The sequence below is a fragment of the Cenococcum geophilum genome (genome assembly GCF_001692895.1).
Source record: "Cenococcum geophilum 1.58 unplaced genomic scaffold K441scaffold_17, whole genome shotgun sequence".
Lineage (NCBI taxonomy): Eukaryota > Fungi > Ascomycota > Dothideomycetes > Gloniales > Gloniaceae > Cenococcum > Cenococcum geophilum.
In genome coordinates, this window is record NW_027137575.1 from 883548 (window position 1) to 898389 (window position 14842).

At 49.5% G+C, this 14842-nt stretch overlaps 4 protein-coding genes across 4 annotated transcripts; 3 read left to right on the forward strand and 1 right to left on the reverse strand.

The window, feature by feature from the left end:
• Positions 1-8: 8 nt before the first annotated feature.
• Positions 9-2216, reverse strand: K441DRAFT_658709 (uncharacterized protein). The gene is made up of 3 exons (XM_067648404.1): positions 1338-2216; positions 835-1170; positions 9-708 (listed from the first exon to the last, which is right to left on the reverse strand). Exons 1-3 carry the CDS (start codon positions 2002-2004, stop codon positions 449-451), a joined length of 1263 nt encoding a protein of 420 aa, XP_067504801.1. The 5' UTR covers positions 2005-2216; the 3' UTR covers positions 9-448.
• Positions 2217-4673: 2457 nt separating this feature from the next.
• On the forward strand, positions 4674-6652 carry K441DRAFT_658711 (uncharacterized protein). The gene is made up of 3 exons (XM_067648405.1): positions 4674-4847; positions 5093-5518; positions 5581-6652. Exons 1-3 carry the CDS (start codon positions 4773-4775, stop codon positions 6181-6183), a joined length of 1104 nt encoding a protein of 367 aa, XP_067504802.1. The 5' UTR covers positions 4674-4772; the 3' UTR covers positions 6184-6652.
• Positions 6653-7010: 358 nt separating this feature from the next.
• K441DRAFT_79060 (uncharacterized protein) lies at positions 7011-7649 on the forward strand. The gene is made up of 3 exons (XM_067654450.1): positions 7011-7243; positions 7290-7476; positions 7524-7649. The coding sequence occupies exons 1-3, from the start codon at positions 7206-7208 to the stop codon at positions 7575-7577; spliced, it is 279 nt and encodes a 92-aa protein (XP_067504803.1). The 5' UTR covers positions 7011-7205; the 3' UTR covers positions 7578-7649.
• Positions 7650-9618: 1969 nt separating this feature from the next.
• Positions 9619-10257, forward strand: K441DRAFT_528159 (DUF899-domain-containing protein; the record flags this gene model as incomplete). Its single annotated transcript, XM_067642166.1, has 1 exon — positions 9619-10257. A coding segment is annotated over one exon (639 nt), but the record flags the coding sequence as incomplete, so codon positions are not given.
• Positions 10258-14842: the final 4585 nt, after the last annotated feature.

The following is a 14842-nucleotide window of genomic DNA, read 5'->3' on the forward strand; positions in this document are numbered from 1 at the left end:
AGGTGAGGGAGATGGGCGTTGATGCGGAATACTAGTTTTCTTTTGTTTGGAAAGAATAGGAGACTGGAGGAATCACTCGTTTATGCCTCCGGTCCAGCTTGAGCTAAAAGAGGTAATTCAAACTATGAAATTTAGCCTAGGCTGTGACATCATGATGGATAGTAGAGAAAGAATGTGTGATAACGCTGCGATATGATGCGGACACACCTGCTCGAAGCGCGCCGCAAAATATCAAGAAATCGTCAGTCATAATGGCCATATGATTATCATGGATATCCGTCAGTAAGACCGTCTCCAAGATATTATCCGTATGGCGTGCAGGAAAAATCACCCCGTTCCGGTATAGAGAGCATTATTCTCGCTCCCTGCCACCTGGGCGTAGATATCAAGATCGTCCCTAACGCTGTGCTTTCCAGCCCAAGAGACGTATCGCTGACATACCGGTGGCTCACTGCTTGAGACTATTAATGAAGCCCTGGGCATTCTGGCTACGCTTCTGCTCTTCCCCCTTCAGGTAGGCCAGCACGCGCTTAGCGCACTCTTCTTTAGCGGCTTTTTTCCCATGGACTTGTTTCACTTCACCAACTGGGCCCTCGTGGGAGAGACTTTGCGAGAAGTAAGCGGCAACATCCCAGAAGGCAGGGGCGCGAGGATCGGTAGGGGTAAGACGGTATTCTGGGGCCGCCAAACCCAGAGTCCGTGCTATAGCTGTAGTAAAGGGGGTGTGGTGTTAATATGTTTCAGCGGCGTAGTAGAGCATGAGAGGAAGCAGGAGAGAAGATTGGAATATATTGATATGGGAAAGGGAGAGAAGAGGCCGGACTAAGGACGTACCTATAACTTTGTGCACATAACTCTCTGTCTCAGCCGTATCTTCGCCCTTACCCGCAGCACCTTTGGGGCTGCTATTTGGACCACCACTGGGACTATTCGCCTTTGCTTTCTTCTTTCTGACCGGCCCGTCCTCCGAGAGCAAGCCTTCTGCTCGAAGCCATTCGACAGCCTTGCGTGCGGCGCTACTCCGCGCAGCCTTCTTATTCGAATACGGCTCGTTTCGCCCACCGAAAGGCTCTCCAGGACGTTGAGTAAGCTCAACTTCGCACGAGAATAGAGGCCCCGCACTGTACTCGTTGTAGGTCGGCTCCGGCGTTGAGGTTGACCTTGCATATTCTGTTTCAGATGTATCAGCTAGCCGTTAGCTCTCTAATTCCTCCGTAATACATCGTAGTGGTCTCTCCAGACTGTGCCCGGAGTGTCCAGCCCAATATTCACACCTACTCTGTAATACCTTCCTTTCGCAGTCTCCAAATCAGCACACTTTGGGATTAGAGACTCACCAAGCAACAAACCAATACAATTCTCCACTGCTTCCTCCGTGCCGCCCGTCTTTGCATCTCCTGCTCCTCCGGCCTTTCTCTTTACTAGTGAAATCTCGCCCTTCTCCTCCAGCTCTTTCAGGAGCTTCAGACCTGCTCCGCAAATATTATCCTTCGCCTGTTTTTTGTTGGTGTGGGGCCCAGCATCCTCGAGCACCGAACCCGCAAGGTCTAGCCTTACACTCCACCCAACCGAGCCACTACCAGTGTATTCGATATTAGGAGCAACACCTAGAGCTTGACAGCGGGTGTTGAAGGCAGCTGTATTACCGCCAGTGTGGGTGCTCACCATAGTAGGTGTGAAAGCGGGGGGGGAATTGGCATTGGATGTCTTTTTAGGCGTCTTCGGTGAGCCCGTATTAGGGGATCTCTGCCGCTTGTCATTTGCCTGATTGCCTCCGTGCATTCGTTCGTATTCCTCAATGGAAAAGGCGTTTCCAAGCGCTGAGGCAGCATCAGGCTGAGGATAGGCATTTTCAGTGGTTTGCATTACAGCCTGAGAAGCCATGCTGTCTGGCAGAGGTCTAGTGATGAGGCTGGAAAGGAAGGTTGGGGGTGCTGGAGGGGAGGGCGGGCGGTTGTGGTAGTCCCCGCGCTGCGGCACGATGAGATGCTCCAGTAAATCCATGTTGTTTGCCTCCCCAAAGCGGCGGTCGCACAGAACCTGCAGAGAGCGGAAACAGAAAGAATTGTTAGTTGCTGAGATGATTAGTAGGTGTTAAGCAGTATGAGTGATGAAAGCAATGATCCAAGGCTAGCACGACTAATGAGTGGGTCGTCATTATGAGCGGTGTTGTGCTTTGAAGGTGAAGAAGTTGGTGAAATAGTGGAGCTTGGGGAGCATGGACATCAACCCAGACGCAATCCTTGTAGCACTATAACTGCTCTTACCGAAACGAAATCTAGTTAGCTTTTTCTGTGATGAATTTAGTAGAGTTGCTGGCGTAGTTTTGATTCAGAGCCAGATAGGCTTCAAGACAAGGTTCGTCGCATGAACACACCAAGGCAGCAAGGTCCGGATCACATAAAGAAGTGAGAGTTCTACCGTTGGTATAAGATTGATGAAATCTCATGAAGGTAATGAGGCATTTGAAGCTCTCACAAACCACTGCTGATCCGTACACACACTCTCCAGAGTTCTGGGGAGAGGGATAACCATGGTAAAGTCAGATCTCCTAATTATAACAATGTCGTCTCTATCACTATTCACTCTCATGGTAGACTGCAGGCTTGCCAGATTACGTCACGATAGATTCGGTGAAATGGCGGCGAGGACTGAGAACCAAACTGGCAAATTCGTCGCTATCAAACTGCCTATGAGCCAGCATAGCCGATTTCTACAACCGAACTCGAGCAGAACCTACGTGCGGAGCTTAAGAACCAGTAAAGCTTGAAACTTTTCACTATAGTGAAACAAGGGGCCATTAATGATACAATCTGAAGGTTCTGCTGAAGCAATCGGAGCAAGATCAAAACACAAATAATGGAAACCCTCCTCATTCAAAAAATACGCCAATGGTTCCCATTTGCCCTTCATACCCCATATGCTGCTGAGAAAGATCGCCTTTCAAATGGGATATCCGTTATAATGAGGGATGCTGCCCTGATGCCTGCATGGGGCCTCATCAACCTTAAATGTGCTGCAGCGATGGTCGCGTTGCCTCACTTTCGTGTTCGCGGATATCCAATCTGGCTGATCCCCGCACCTCAAGCATCCAGCAGTAAGTAAATTGTAACTTAGAAGATTTTTAAAAGCATCTACCGGGCATAATCTTAGGCATAGTTTTAGAACCTTTCTATTATATATCTCACTAAGCACCCCCAAATCATATATGAAATTAACAATTTTTTCTGGAATATTATGGTGCCTCAGTCGTTTCCAAACTCACATCAGCGCTCTTGCCTAGGGATACTTTCTCTATATCAGTCAGGATATCTCCGTGCTTCAGCTATTTCCTGGCAATGCGTGTTTAAGAATTCGGCCTTCCTGCTGAGTTGGGAATTACATGCTTTAGCATCCCAAGCTGCCCAAATCCCCAAATCAAACATAGACAAGAGCTAGATTTCAAAATGCTTACAGAAAATTTTCAGCATCACAGGAAATAAACAGAGCCAATAAGGAACGCAAGCTGCGGCTACTACTGCATACTAGGATTTAATTTAATTTCTAGAGTTTCTTGATGCGTTAGCGCGTACTTGTGGTGAAGGATGCTAATTATCTTGGGAAGAGGCACTTTTTTTATACCACAGTCCTTTTAATTCTCGTCCTGTTATTGGTTCCATTCAAAGGCTATTCGTTAAGCCTCGCGATGCCATGTGAATTGTGAATAAGCATTTGAAGTACCCCCCAACTTGATGTACAGAAGACTTTGGTATTTCTCTATATTAGCTAAAGCCATTCGTAATGCCACAACTATGCCATCAAAAATCAAGTAGACACCTCAGTAGCGTATGTAATAGAATCATTTTTCCATGCGCGCTGGCTGAGAAGCATCAAAGGAGATACAGATGAGCTTAAACCTAACAAACTGGCAGGTAGAAGTAGTCGATTGCAAAATGGAAAAGCTTTGATTCGAAACGGTGTATTAGAGTATCTAGTTGGTGTATGAAGAGAACATGAGTATCTGCAATGTTAGTACTGCGCTGATAAAAAATGAAAAGTGGGCATAATTCCAGAGATGCACCTAGTATAAAGAAAGAAACAAAGAAACAGTGTTACGAGATGCAAACGAAAACTACCTGCAAGGAGCAAGGAGCCGGCTTCTGTTCATGCTCTCGTAAAGGGCTCTAAGCCGCTCAGCAAAGGCTACTTACTCTACATACTTAGTTATGGATTACTTCACAGCTTATCCTAAGCGTCTATGGTATGGCAACAATCAGAATGATCAGCGTGATACTCAGGCAGGTATGCGGCGAGGCAGCCCATAAGAAAGGGCGTGGTAGACTGATACTTCTGGCGGGGCTCTGGCCCAACTTTGGGCGACCCGCCTGTCTCTGCAGTGTTGCAAGGCGTCACGTCCAAAAATAAAAACTGGACATCTCGCCCAGATAAACAGCGTCCAAGGTCCATGTGGCTAAATTTTAGGCTTTACTGAAAGTCCTGAAGGATTATGAGCGTATAGAAATAAAAGATGAACGGAATCTAAATTGTACGCTGCCAGACACGGCGGGACGGCCAGGACACCCTTTTGGTTGTTTTCCCTGTAGTGCGGTGGGCGGCGTGCGGCTAAACCGGAGCGGAAGCCTGTTAGAGGCCTCTTCAGAGCCCCGACCCCCCAACCTCCTCAACCTCCAGCGCATCGTCGTGGGCCTCACCCGCCCAACTCCCATCGCCACTCGCGGTCCCTCATCTGATTTCATCTCAACAACACAAAAGGTTTCAACTTATAAGCCAACATGGTCAAACAAAAGAAGGAAGAGACAGCTGAGCTTATGATCTCGATTGAGCAATTCACGCGCACGAGAGACTCGGTGAGTGACTGTTTATATTTTGTTGCGACGCGCTTCTCTTCATCGTTATCCGGTGCGCTTTGCGCTCGAGTGTGTCTATATCTACGCAAAGCCATTCATGATACACATCCACCTCCACTCTACGCCTTTGCCTTGCTGTTACCAGTCGCGCCGCTCCCAGCACGTTATCGCTCATCAAAGTTTTTCAATTGGCGCATACTTCCCAGCTCTCAGCATACACACCTGATGCTTACAAGCAATTCCAGGTCGTCGTTAGCTTAACCAACCTCCAAAATGGCCTTCAGCATGTGCAAGCGGGCATCAATGACCTCCTGCGCACCTACATGAACCACACTACCTCCATACTTGCCGGCGGCTCAGGCGCGCTCGACAGTCTTGCTCTAACAAACCCCATGACTACAGTCAGCGGCACCACCACCGAAGGCGGCCCTGTGACACAACCGACTGTAGAGGGCAGCGCGAAACGTAAGAGGAAGCGCGAAAAGAAGGAGCGTGATCCCAATGCGCCCAAACGCCCGCTCACCGCCGCGTTCCTCTACAGTCAGCATGCGCGCCCGATTGTGCGAAGTGATCTTGAGGCTGCGCTTCAACCCGGCGAGAAGCTGGAACCCAATGCTGTTAATCTAGAAGTAAACAAGCGCTGGAACGAGATGCCCGAAGATGCGAAGGAGGTACGTTGCTCCAATCTCTAATCCCCCCCCCTTTGCCTTGTGCATCGCTAAGTAACTTACAGCTTTGGAGACAATCCTACCGCAAGAGCATGGAGGAGTACAAGGAGGCAATGAAGGAGTATGCCGCCGCGCGTGGTGTTGTCACATCACCGCTCGCCGACATCCATGACGATGAGATATCCGACGAAGCGGAAGCTGGCGCAGTTGATACAGATGCCGAAGCTACATTTGGTGAAGAGAGCGAGGAAGACGCGCCTGCAAAAGCGCCGTCCCCACCTCCAAAGGTCCCAAGTCCACCTGCGGCCAAGACACCCAGGGCCAACAAGCGCCAGAAGGTTGGCAAGACCAACGGTATAATAGCACCTACTCCAGCCCCAGCTGCAGCTCCTAGTCCTATCCCTGTGCCAATTCCCTCTATAGCTAAGTCGACATCGATTCTGCCGCCCGGTAGCGGCCCCGCTGTCGAGAATCCGGCGCAACCAAAGGAGAAGGGGAAGAAGGTGAAAGGTTCCAAGGAGCCGAGCCCTGAAGAGTCGAAGAAGAAGCGTACGGCGAGGAAGGTTAAGGGTGATGAGGAGACTGAAGCAGCTCCAGTTGAATCAGCCCCGCCAGTCGAGAAGAAGAAGAGGGATAGAAAGCGAAAGAGCGAGGGTACCGCGGCGTAAGCTGTTTGCTCAAGCGCAATATCCTCCCTTCTAACGGAGCCTATTCGACTTATTGCTTCCTGGGCGGACTATGTGGATTGCATTGTATGGACTGAACCTGGTATACAGGTATTGGGGCGTTGGTAAATGGAGATACCAGACGATTTTAATGTCGGCTTTTGCTATCTGCAAGCTAACACGATTGATTGCTGTACCATTTGGGTGTTTGATGCAAAGTGGACCGAATATTCTTCTCCTTTCGGGCTTTTCTCCTTGGTGCGATTCTGTTTTGTGTAGGTATAGTGGAGCGATTCTACCGACCTGCCTGCATTAGATTGGGCTTCTTTCATGACTGCTTTTTATCAAAATGTCTTGTCACCGAGTATCCCTTAGCCTATCGCACCTAGTTCACGTCTGAGTCCCATCTGCGTACAGAACAACCATGTTATCGTCTCCTGCAAGTACAACCGGGTTACAGGAATTAGAATTAACGGTAGGAATTAGCTTCATCTTTCACTTTCGCATAGCAGGAATTGCTCGAACTAACTTTCGACAGGTACTTCCATCCCACCTTGAGGTCACTTACCCCGCATAGCCAAGATGGCCAGGATCACGAGTCATGCTTCTCACATTCTAACCCAACCACCTGTCTTAGATTCAACGCCCTTACTCTCCAAGTTTGGAGTTTTAAAATATAAAACCGCCTTCCGGATATGAGAGCTGTAGAAAGCCAGAGCATTTCCGATTCACTTAATCCTACAAGCTGTCTCACATCATGACATCCTCAAACATGCACATCTCTTATCCGTTCGATCCGCTTACACCTCTCGAAATTCCGCTGGTAGGCTCTTCAAGTAAGTATTCAGTACTCCTAAACACTGATACGTCTGTCACCAGGCAGCAAGAATAATCCGCGATGCTTTTCCTAAACACAATTGCATCTTCAGAGTCATTACGCTTGCTAAACCATCCAAGGCTCAAATGCTGGACTTCTTGGCCGCAGAGAAACCGGCAAAAGTACTCCTTATCCGGCTCGCATTGCTATGGTACAATTATACCTAGATACTGTAAAGGACCATTGGTAACTCAAAGTAGATTTGAGCGCGAGACATCGTTGACAAGCAAAGTCTGGTAGGAAAGCATTCATATATCGCTGCAGTGGACATGCAAGGCAGTGAAGCTGCCTGCTTAGCGGATCCTCGAGTACAGAAAGAGATTCGTGCACTGCATTTACCTGAGGAGGCCGTTGTGTGCGTTGAGCCGTGGGCATATGGAACGGATGGAATGCATGATATGACGAAACGGATTGTCATGGTTAGTACGATATGCCACGGGATTTCATCGCTAATGGCCACAACCAGTGCTACTTTTACCTCCGTCTAAGCAGCCACAAAGACGCAAATCACTATGCATAATCACCGGACCTATGCGCGGAGATGTGTGATAATAAAGTAATCGATGTATACCGGTTACCGTCCAGTGAAACCGAGCGTATAAGTCGAGACAGCGTCAATGGCAAGAAGTTTGATCGCCGAAAGATCCACAGTACCAGCGAATACTATCCCGAGTTAGTTGGAGGGTCCCGGAGTACGACTAGCCGTATCAAATCACTCAGCCAGAAGGGCCATCCTTCAAGACCCAAGGAAACATCCTTACCTGGGGAAAGTGGCGTATGCATGTGGGTTTCAATTACCGGGAAGTAATAGTCCTCCATGACATCAGTTATGATAGCCGTAGTTTGTTCCATTGCCTATCTCTGTCTGAGCTATTCGTTCCCTATGGTGGCCCTCGGGCGCCTTACAACAGAAAAGCCACATTCAACCTAGAAAATAATGGCAGGCGTGTGTACCAATAACCAGAAGCTAGGTTGCGACTGCTTGGGACATATAAGATATTTCGACGATTGGCATAACACCAGCTCTGGAGACCCACTCAAGCTCCCAAACGTAATCTGCTGCCACGAAATCGACGACGGAATCCTCTAGAAACATACCAACCACCGCGCCGGCAACGCTGCTGTATCAAGATCCCGCGTTCTTATCCTCCAGACCATCATCACCGTTGGAAACTACGAATACATCTTCGCCTCCCAATTCCACCAAGACGCATCCATCAACTGAGGTCCACGCAACCAGCATCCTCTCAACCCACCACATCGAACTCGGTGACTCCGTCCCTTACAGCACCACAGCCGCCCCTGGCGTCCTCGCACCCTACCACCAACACTTCTTCTGTCTACGCGTCGACCCCATGCTCGACGGCCCCACCAACTCCCTCAGAATCACACCCGCTCCCCCTCTCCTCCCCCACCATCCACAACCCGCTCGGCGTCGGCTACACTACCACCTCGCAGATCATCGCCCACGAGACCAGGCTCGACACCAGCGCCGCCACCGCACGCACCTTCAAGCTTATCAACGGTGCGGGGCGGGGGTATCGTGGTGTGGTGCGCGCTTGGCACAACGCATAATCCGCGCGCGGAGGACTAGCTGGTCATGCCATGTGAGAAGATGGTGATGGGGCTGAGGCCGGCGAACTTTTTTGAGCGGAATCCGGGGTTGGATGTGCGGGTTGTGAGGCAGGATGCTGGCAGGAGTGTATCGGTTGTTGGGGATGGGATGAGAAGGGAAGGGGTGGGTTTGTGAAGTCGGTTCTCTGACGTTTTGGATATGGTCAGGGGCTCGAGCGGCGTCAACTTTCTAGAATGGCTTGCAGCGCGGTAGGTTAGAATGAAGCATTAGAGCTTTCTCTACGTCCCATTCTCCCTTCACAATCCTCCATTGGCTTCCCTACTCTATTTTCAACATGATCTACATCAAGTATTGCTTAAAACACCTCGTACGAACTGCACAAAACAACCCTCCATCCATGTCGAAGTAACTCATGATTACTCACTTGCCCGAGTCTACACAGCACCTATTGACGTAGATTAACAGTCTCCTCGCATTTGATGCGAGCAAACAGGACTGGAGTTGTGGAGTCATCAGGCAGACAATGTGTATACGAGGTGGCGCATGCAGAGATCCTGGCCGGAAACCTTAGGCGCGTGACAGCGCGTGTAATTGGCGTGTGCCCCTCCATCACGACTGGCGATATGCGGTCACACAAATAGAGAACAAACTGTAATTAGGCAAGAGCATGGAAATGTTATCGGTGAGTGCAGCAATCGGTGGCCAGATTGTGCCGTCTGAAGGATAGGATGCCGGTTGTCGTTATGGAATCGGAGAGGTATAAAGAGGGCTCTCTCTTCTCTCTTTTCTATCCATTCTCTATCTTTCAATTATCTTCATAGTAGCAGCTTACATTGAGCCATCTTCTTCATTAAATCATAGCACTTTGTCCTCTTCCAAAGCCGAAGCTATTATACAAGGCCGTCATCATGGCAACTGCAGTAAGCAATACACAAGCATCACCTCCTCGACCCCCTTTACCCCAAAGTTAACCCAGCATCCCTAGGTCGTATCACGCCCCGAATGGCTTACCGCACGGCTCTCCCTCCTCGCACAAGAGAAATCCCTCTCCAAAGCCCGCGACGCCGTCGCCGCCGCCCGGCGCTCCCTCCCCATGGTCGAGATCACGAAACCCTACACCCTGCGCACCCTCTCCGGCGCCCCCGTCTCTCTGCCCGACCTCTTCGCCGGCCGCCGCCAGCTGATCGTCTACCACTACATGTTCAACCCGGCGCGCGACGCCGGCTGCTCCAGCTGCTCCGTCGTCGCCGACAACATCGGGCATCTCGCGCACCTCCACTCGCGCGACACGACGCTGGTGCTCGTGTCGCGGGCGCCGGCGGAGAAGATCGCGGCGTTCAAGCAGCGGATGGGCTGGGAGGTGCCGTGGTTCTCGTCGTTCGAGACGGAGTTTAACTACGACTTTGACGTCTTGTTGGACGAGGATGTGAAGCCGTTGTCGTATAATTATATGAGTGAGGAGGCGACGAGGGAGAGGTTGGGGACGGGGCAGGAGTTGCCGGGCGTCAGTGTGTTTTTGATGCGGGATGGGAAGGTCTTTCATACGTATTCGGGGTATGGGAGGCAGGTGGAGATGTTGGTTGGGACGTATCTGGATCTGGATCTGACGCCGTTGGGGAGGCAGGAGGAGGGGATGGAGATGGGGATTAATGGATTCACGTGGCATGACAAGTATGAGGATGCCTGATTGTGTTCAGTTGGTAGTGGTGGGTGGTTTGCGATTGTGGAGGTTTCTGTCCTTTTTGATGTAGTTGCCAATGATTCCCTGATTTTAGTCTCCCCGAGCTGAATTTCTATTTCCTACTGTTTAATTACCGTCGACGTTGTATAGGTCCTCCAAGGCCGCCAAAGACGCGAACCAGTCGGTGAATTGATATATACAATACATGTAGGTCCACACCGTTCTCTTCAAAATTGCGTGCGGTAATGTACACACCTTTATTCGTCTCCATAGGTATCGAGATAATCATAAGATGCTAAAATCTGCTGTGCCGCACAGGTCCTAGCAGATTCCTCAATTAGCTTGCCCACACACATTTTGGCAATGGGATGGCGCTGCAAATATTCCTGCACCCTGCCGTTGTCCAGGGGCTCATCATCACCAAACATGCGCAGAATTTGGTACGCCATTTGTCGGACACGGGCCCGGGACGGAGAAAATCATAGAAGATCTTGCTCGAGGATCCATTCACGGAGAAAGTCTTCTTGCGCGGCTGTCATTCGCTGCTCTGTTCAGGAGCGAGGTGCCTTGCCCTGCACGTTGGTTCACTGGGGCTGAGCGCGGGGTGTTTTGCGCTTTTGCAGCTTGTCCGATCGAGATGTATCTGCGGATTTTGAATTAGCAAGGGCTTGTTGAGAAAGAGATTCGCGTTGATCCATGTTGGGTATTCAATGATGGGGTGATTATGGGCTTGGTATCAACGACCTAGTTGGAATGGAGTTTTAAACTTCTAGATATGGCTGAATTTTCTCAGTAAGCTGTTATACTTGCAGTGTACGGGAAGGAACCTACCTCCTGAAGTCCTAGATTTCTTTTAATGGAGAGGTTTTCTTTGAGAATCGGGCTGATTTCAGCCTTACGGGCATGTATCCCTTCCGCTGGTAGTGTCCGACCGTACGCGAACACCGTATGATCACGGAGCCTTGATCCTATTGATTCTATTGGCCAGCCCTTACCGATAACAGTGGGACGAAATATACCAGCGGAAGGGATATCCATACCAGGCATCGTGCCAGGTTTCGCAATAAGAAATAGCACGGATTTAAAGAACGAGTGTCTAGCAGTATCGCATATTTGCATAGATTTCTAGAGCTGGATCTGCGCAAGTGTAGTGATCCATCCGACTTGAAACATCGGTTTATGACATGCACTCTGCTCCAAGCCCACGGGCCCTGGCACTCAAGCCACCCAAGCGCCCCAGCCTCAGCGCTGAGCGCTTTGCAGACTGTGTGACATGGAAGTCCGACGTACAACTCATCCTAACCCCAGCATTACCACTTTAAGTTCCGAAGTATTATATGACTTAGACTAGGTAAATGGGCACGCAGGCCGAAGCGTGAGCCCGTTCTTGGTATCTCCAAAGTAATGGCGTGTAAGAATCCCAGGCGATAGCCCAAAGGCGATAGCTCAGTGTTCACAGGGGACCCGGTTGACGCTATCAAACAAGCATGACGTTTTCTCTGAAGAAGCTAAATCCCTTCAAAAGGGTTAAACCCCCCAAACCTAAACTAAACTCTTCCAATCCTCCGCCCTCAGCCGAGAACCAACAAGCTAATTCACCGGCTGAGTCCGTGCAACGACGATCAATCCCAGCTTCAACTCCTCCGTCCTCGACAAGCAACTGCCTTGCTGTCACGACGCATACTCTACAACGTAGCAGCGAAGGTTCGGAGCAGCCCGAGGAAGCTGATGCCTCTATTCTGGCTTTAGCAAGCAACAGCAGCTGGAGCACTAATCTAACCTTGAGAGGACAGTCGCCTCAGCATCCTACTGAACCTGTCGTGCCTCAGCCGGGCAACAGTAGCGCTGAGAGGTTTGAGGGGAATGACAGTTATGGGATAAAGCTGCATTATAATCCGCCCTCTGCGGTTGTCGATATCGTTTTTGTACATGGATTGACGGGCAATGCATACACAACATGGTTTCATACTAGGAGTGGCGTACATTGGCCGAGAGATCTCGTTAAAAGAGATCTTGTGGACTCGCGGGTAATGACCTTCGGCTACGATGCCGATGTCGTTAACTTCTGGACACATGCCGCGCAGGACGGAGTATCTGGCTTCGCCAATGACCTCCTAGGAAGTCTGGCAGGTTACAGGACGGGAATGGAGGTACGAGCTTTAACCAACCAACGTCTCTTCTAAGAGTGTATAATAATTCAAGTATATGCTGACATCAAGCAAGGCAAATAGGAAGATTATTTTCGTCGTTCATAGCCTTGGTGGCCTCGTGACACAGCGCGCGCTATCCACTTCTAGAGAATCCCGCTTTCCCCATCTTAGAATGATTGAGACTTGCACCATAGGGATCTGTTTTCTAGGGACCCCACACCACGGCACCGATCTTGCAAAATGGGGCGCTGTTCTTACAGACATTGTTAATATCGTTAAGCCCGCCAACCGCAGCATTGTCAAGCTACTTCGGCGCGGGTCTGAGGCATTGTCTAATGTACAGGACTCTTTTCACAACGTTCTCGAGAAAAGAAAGCAAGAAGGATCAAAAATTGAGATTGTCTGTTTCTACGAGCAACTTGCAGTTGGCAAATCATTCATAGTTCCTAAAGAATCCGCTATCATAACTGGAGAGCTTCACTACCCAATTTACGCAAATCATATGGTGAGCAAGGATGCTTCGAGACGTAAGGCACTCGCTAATATATGTAAAGGACATGACAAAGTTCTCCAATTCACAACAGAAGGCATACAAGGATATAATTCGGGAAATTCGAAGGCTGCAGGGATCGCATCTGGCGATGGATATATCAAGATCGGAGATGCAAGCGAGTCATATCGAGCAAGGTTAGGCTCTACTCACTGTATACTTCAAAATAGCACAGTATGATTCCAGCCATCACAAGCTGACTACGGGCCTTTGTCGAATAGATAGTGACCTCCCGCAAACAATTAAAACTCGGTTTGTACACGATGTGAAAGCACCTCATAAACCCTTTTCATACCTCCCATTGTCAAGAAACGCAAAATTTGTCGGCCGCCTCGAGCAGCTTAATACGCTTAAAGAGAAACTTTTCATCGATAGTTATTGTCAAAAGGTTGCCATTGTCGGCCTTGGAGGCGTTGGGAAGACTCAAATCGCCCTCGAGTTTGCTTATCAAGTGAGAGAGACTCATCCAAATTATTCAGTTCTATGGGTGCCGGCGATCAGTCAAGAGAGTTTCGAGCACGCTTTCCTAGAAATAGCACAGCTACTTCGTATCCGTGAACTGGCAGACGAGAAGGCAGACGTCAAACAAGCCGTCAAAAGATATCTGGGCCAGGAAGAGGCGGGCCAATGGCTGTTCATCCTTGACAACGCTGACAGCCATGATATCTTGTTCGGCTCAAACGCCAACGAAGCCGCCGCGCTAACTGATTATATTCCACAGAGCAGCAAGGGATCGATTGTTTATACAACCAGAAGCCTTGAAGCTGCAATTTCTCTCGCTAGCAACGAGGTAGTTGAGGTTGTTGAGATGGAAGAGGAGGCCGCAACCAAGTTCTTAAGCATCTCGTTGATCAGAGAGGATCTATCGAGTAATACCATGGCAGTTTCGGAGCTTCTCAATGAGCTTACATTCCTCCCATTGGCCATCACCCAAGCAGCTGCGTACATCAACAGAAACAAAATCTCAATTTCGACGTACCTAGAACTACTGAGAGACACTGAAGACAGCATGGTCGCAGTGCTAAGTAGAGACTTTCAAGACAATTATAGGTACAAGGAGTCTAAGAATCCAGTTGCGGCCACTTGGCTTATATCTTTCGCTCAAATCCGGAGTCAGGATCCGTTGGCAGCCGACCTCCTCTCCTTCATGTCATGCATTGAGCCGAAAGCAATTCCTCGGTCGATTCTACCAGACCAAGGCCTAGAGGAAAGCGCAATTCACGCGATCGGAACCTTATCCGGTTATTCTTTCATTACCGAACGGGAAGATGGGAAATCATATGACCTCCACCGGCTTGTACACCTCGCTACGAGAAATTGGGTTCGAGAAGAGGGCCTCACGGCTATATGGACAAAGAAGGTGACACAGCATTTTACGAGCCTGTTACGGCACACGGAGTTTATTAACCCACCGATCTGGAAGGGAATTTTGCCACACGTCCAGAAGATACTTGACAGCAATGCGGCAGCGAAACTCGAGGAGAGATATCAACTTTGTAGAAATGCCGGATGGTGTTTATATGTAGACGGAAGGCCCAGCGACGCCGTCAAACGGCTTTCGGAAGTATGCGAGTGGAACAAGATGATGCTTTCGGAGGGTAACCCAGCTCGACTGGCATCGGAGCACAGGCTTGCTATAGCTTATCAAGCAAATGGGCAGGTTAAAGAGGCCGTTGAGCTACTTCAACATGTTGTTAAGATTGAGGAGACTCTATTAGCGGAGGACCACCCAGATCGACTAGCATCACAACATGAGCTTGCCGGAGCTTATCAAGCAAATGGGCAGGTTAAAGAGGCTGTTGAATTAATTGAACATGTTGTTAAGATT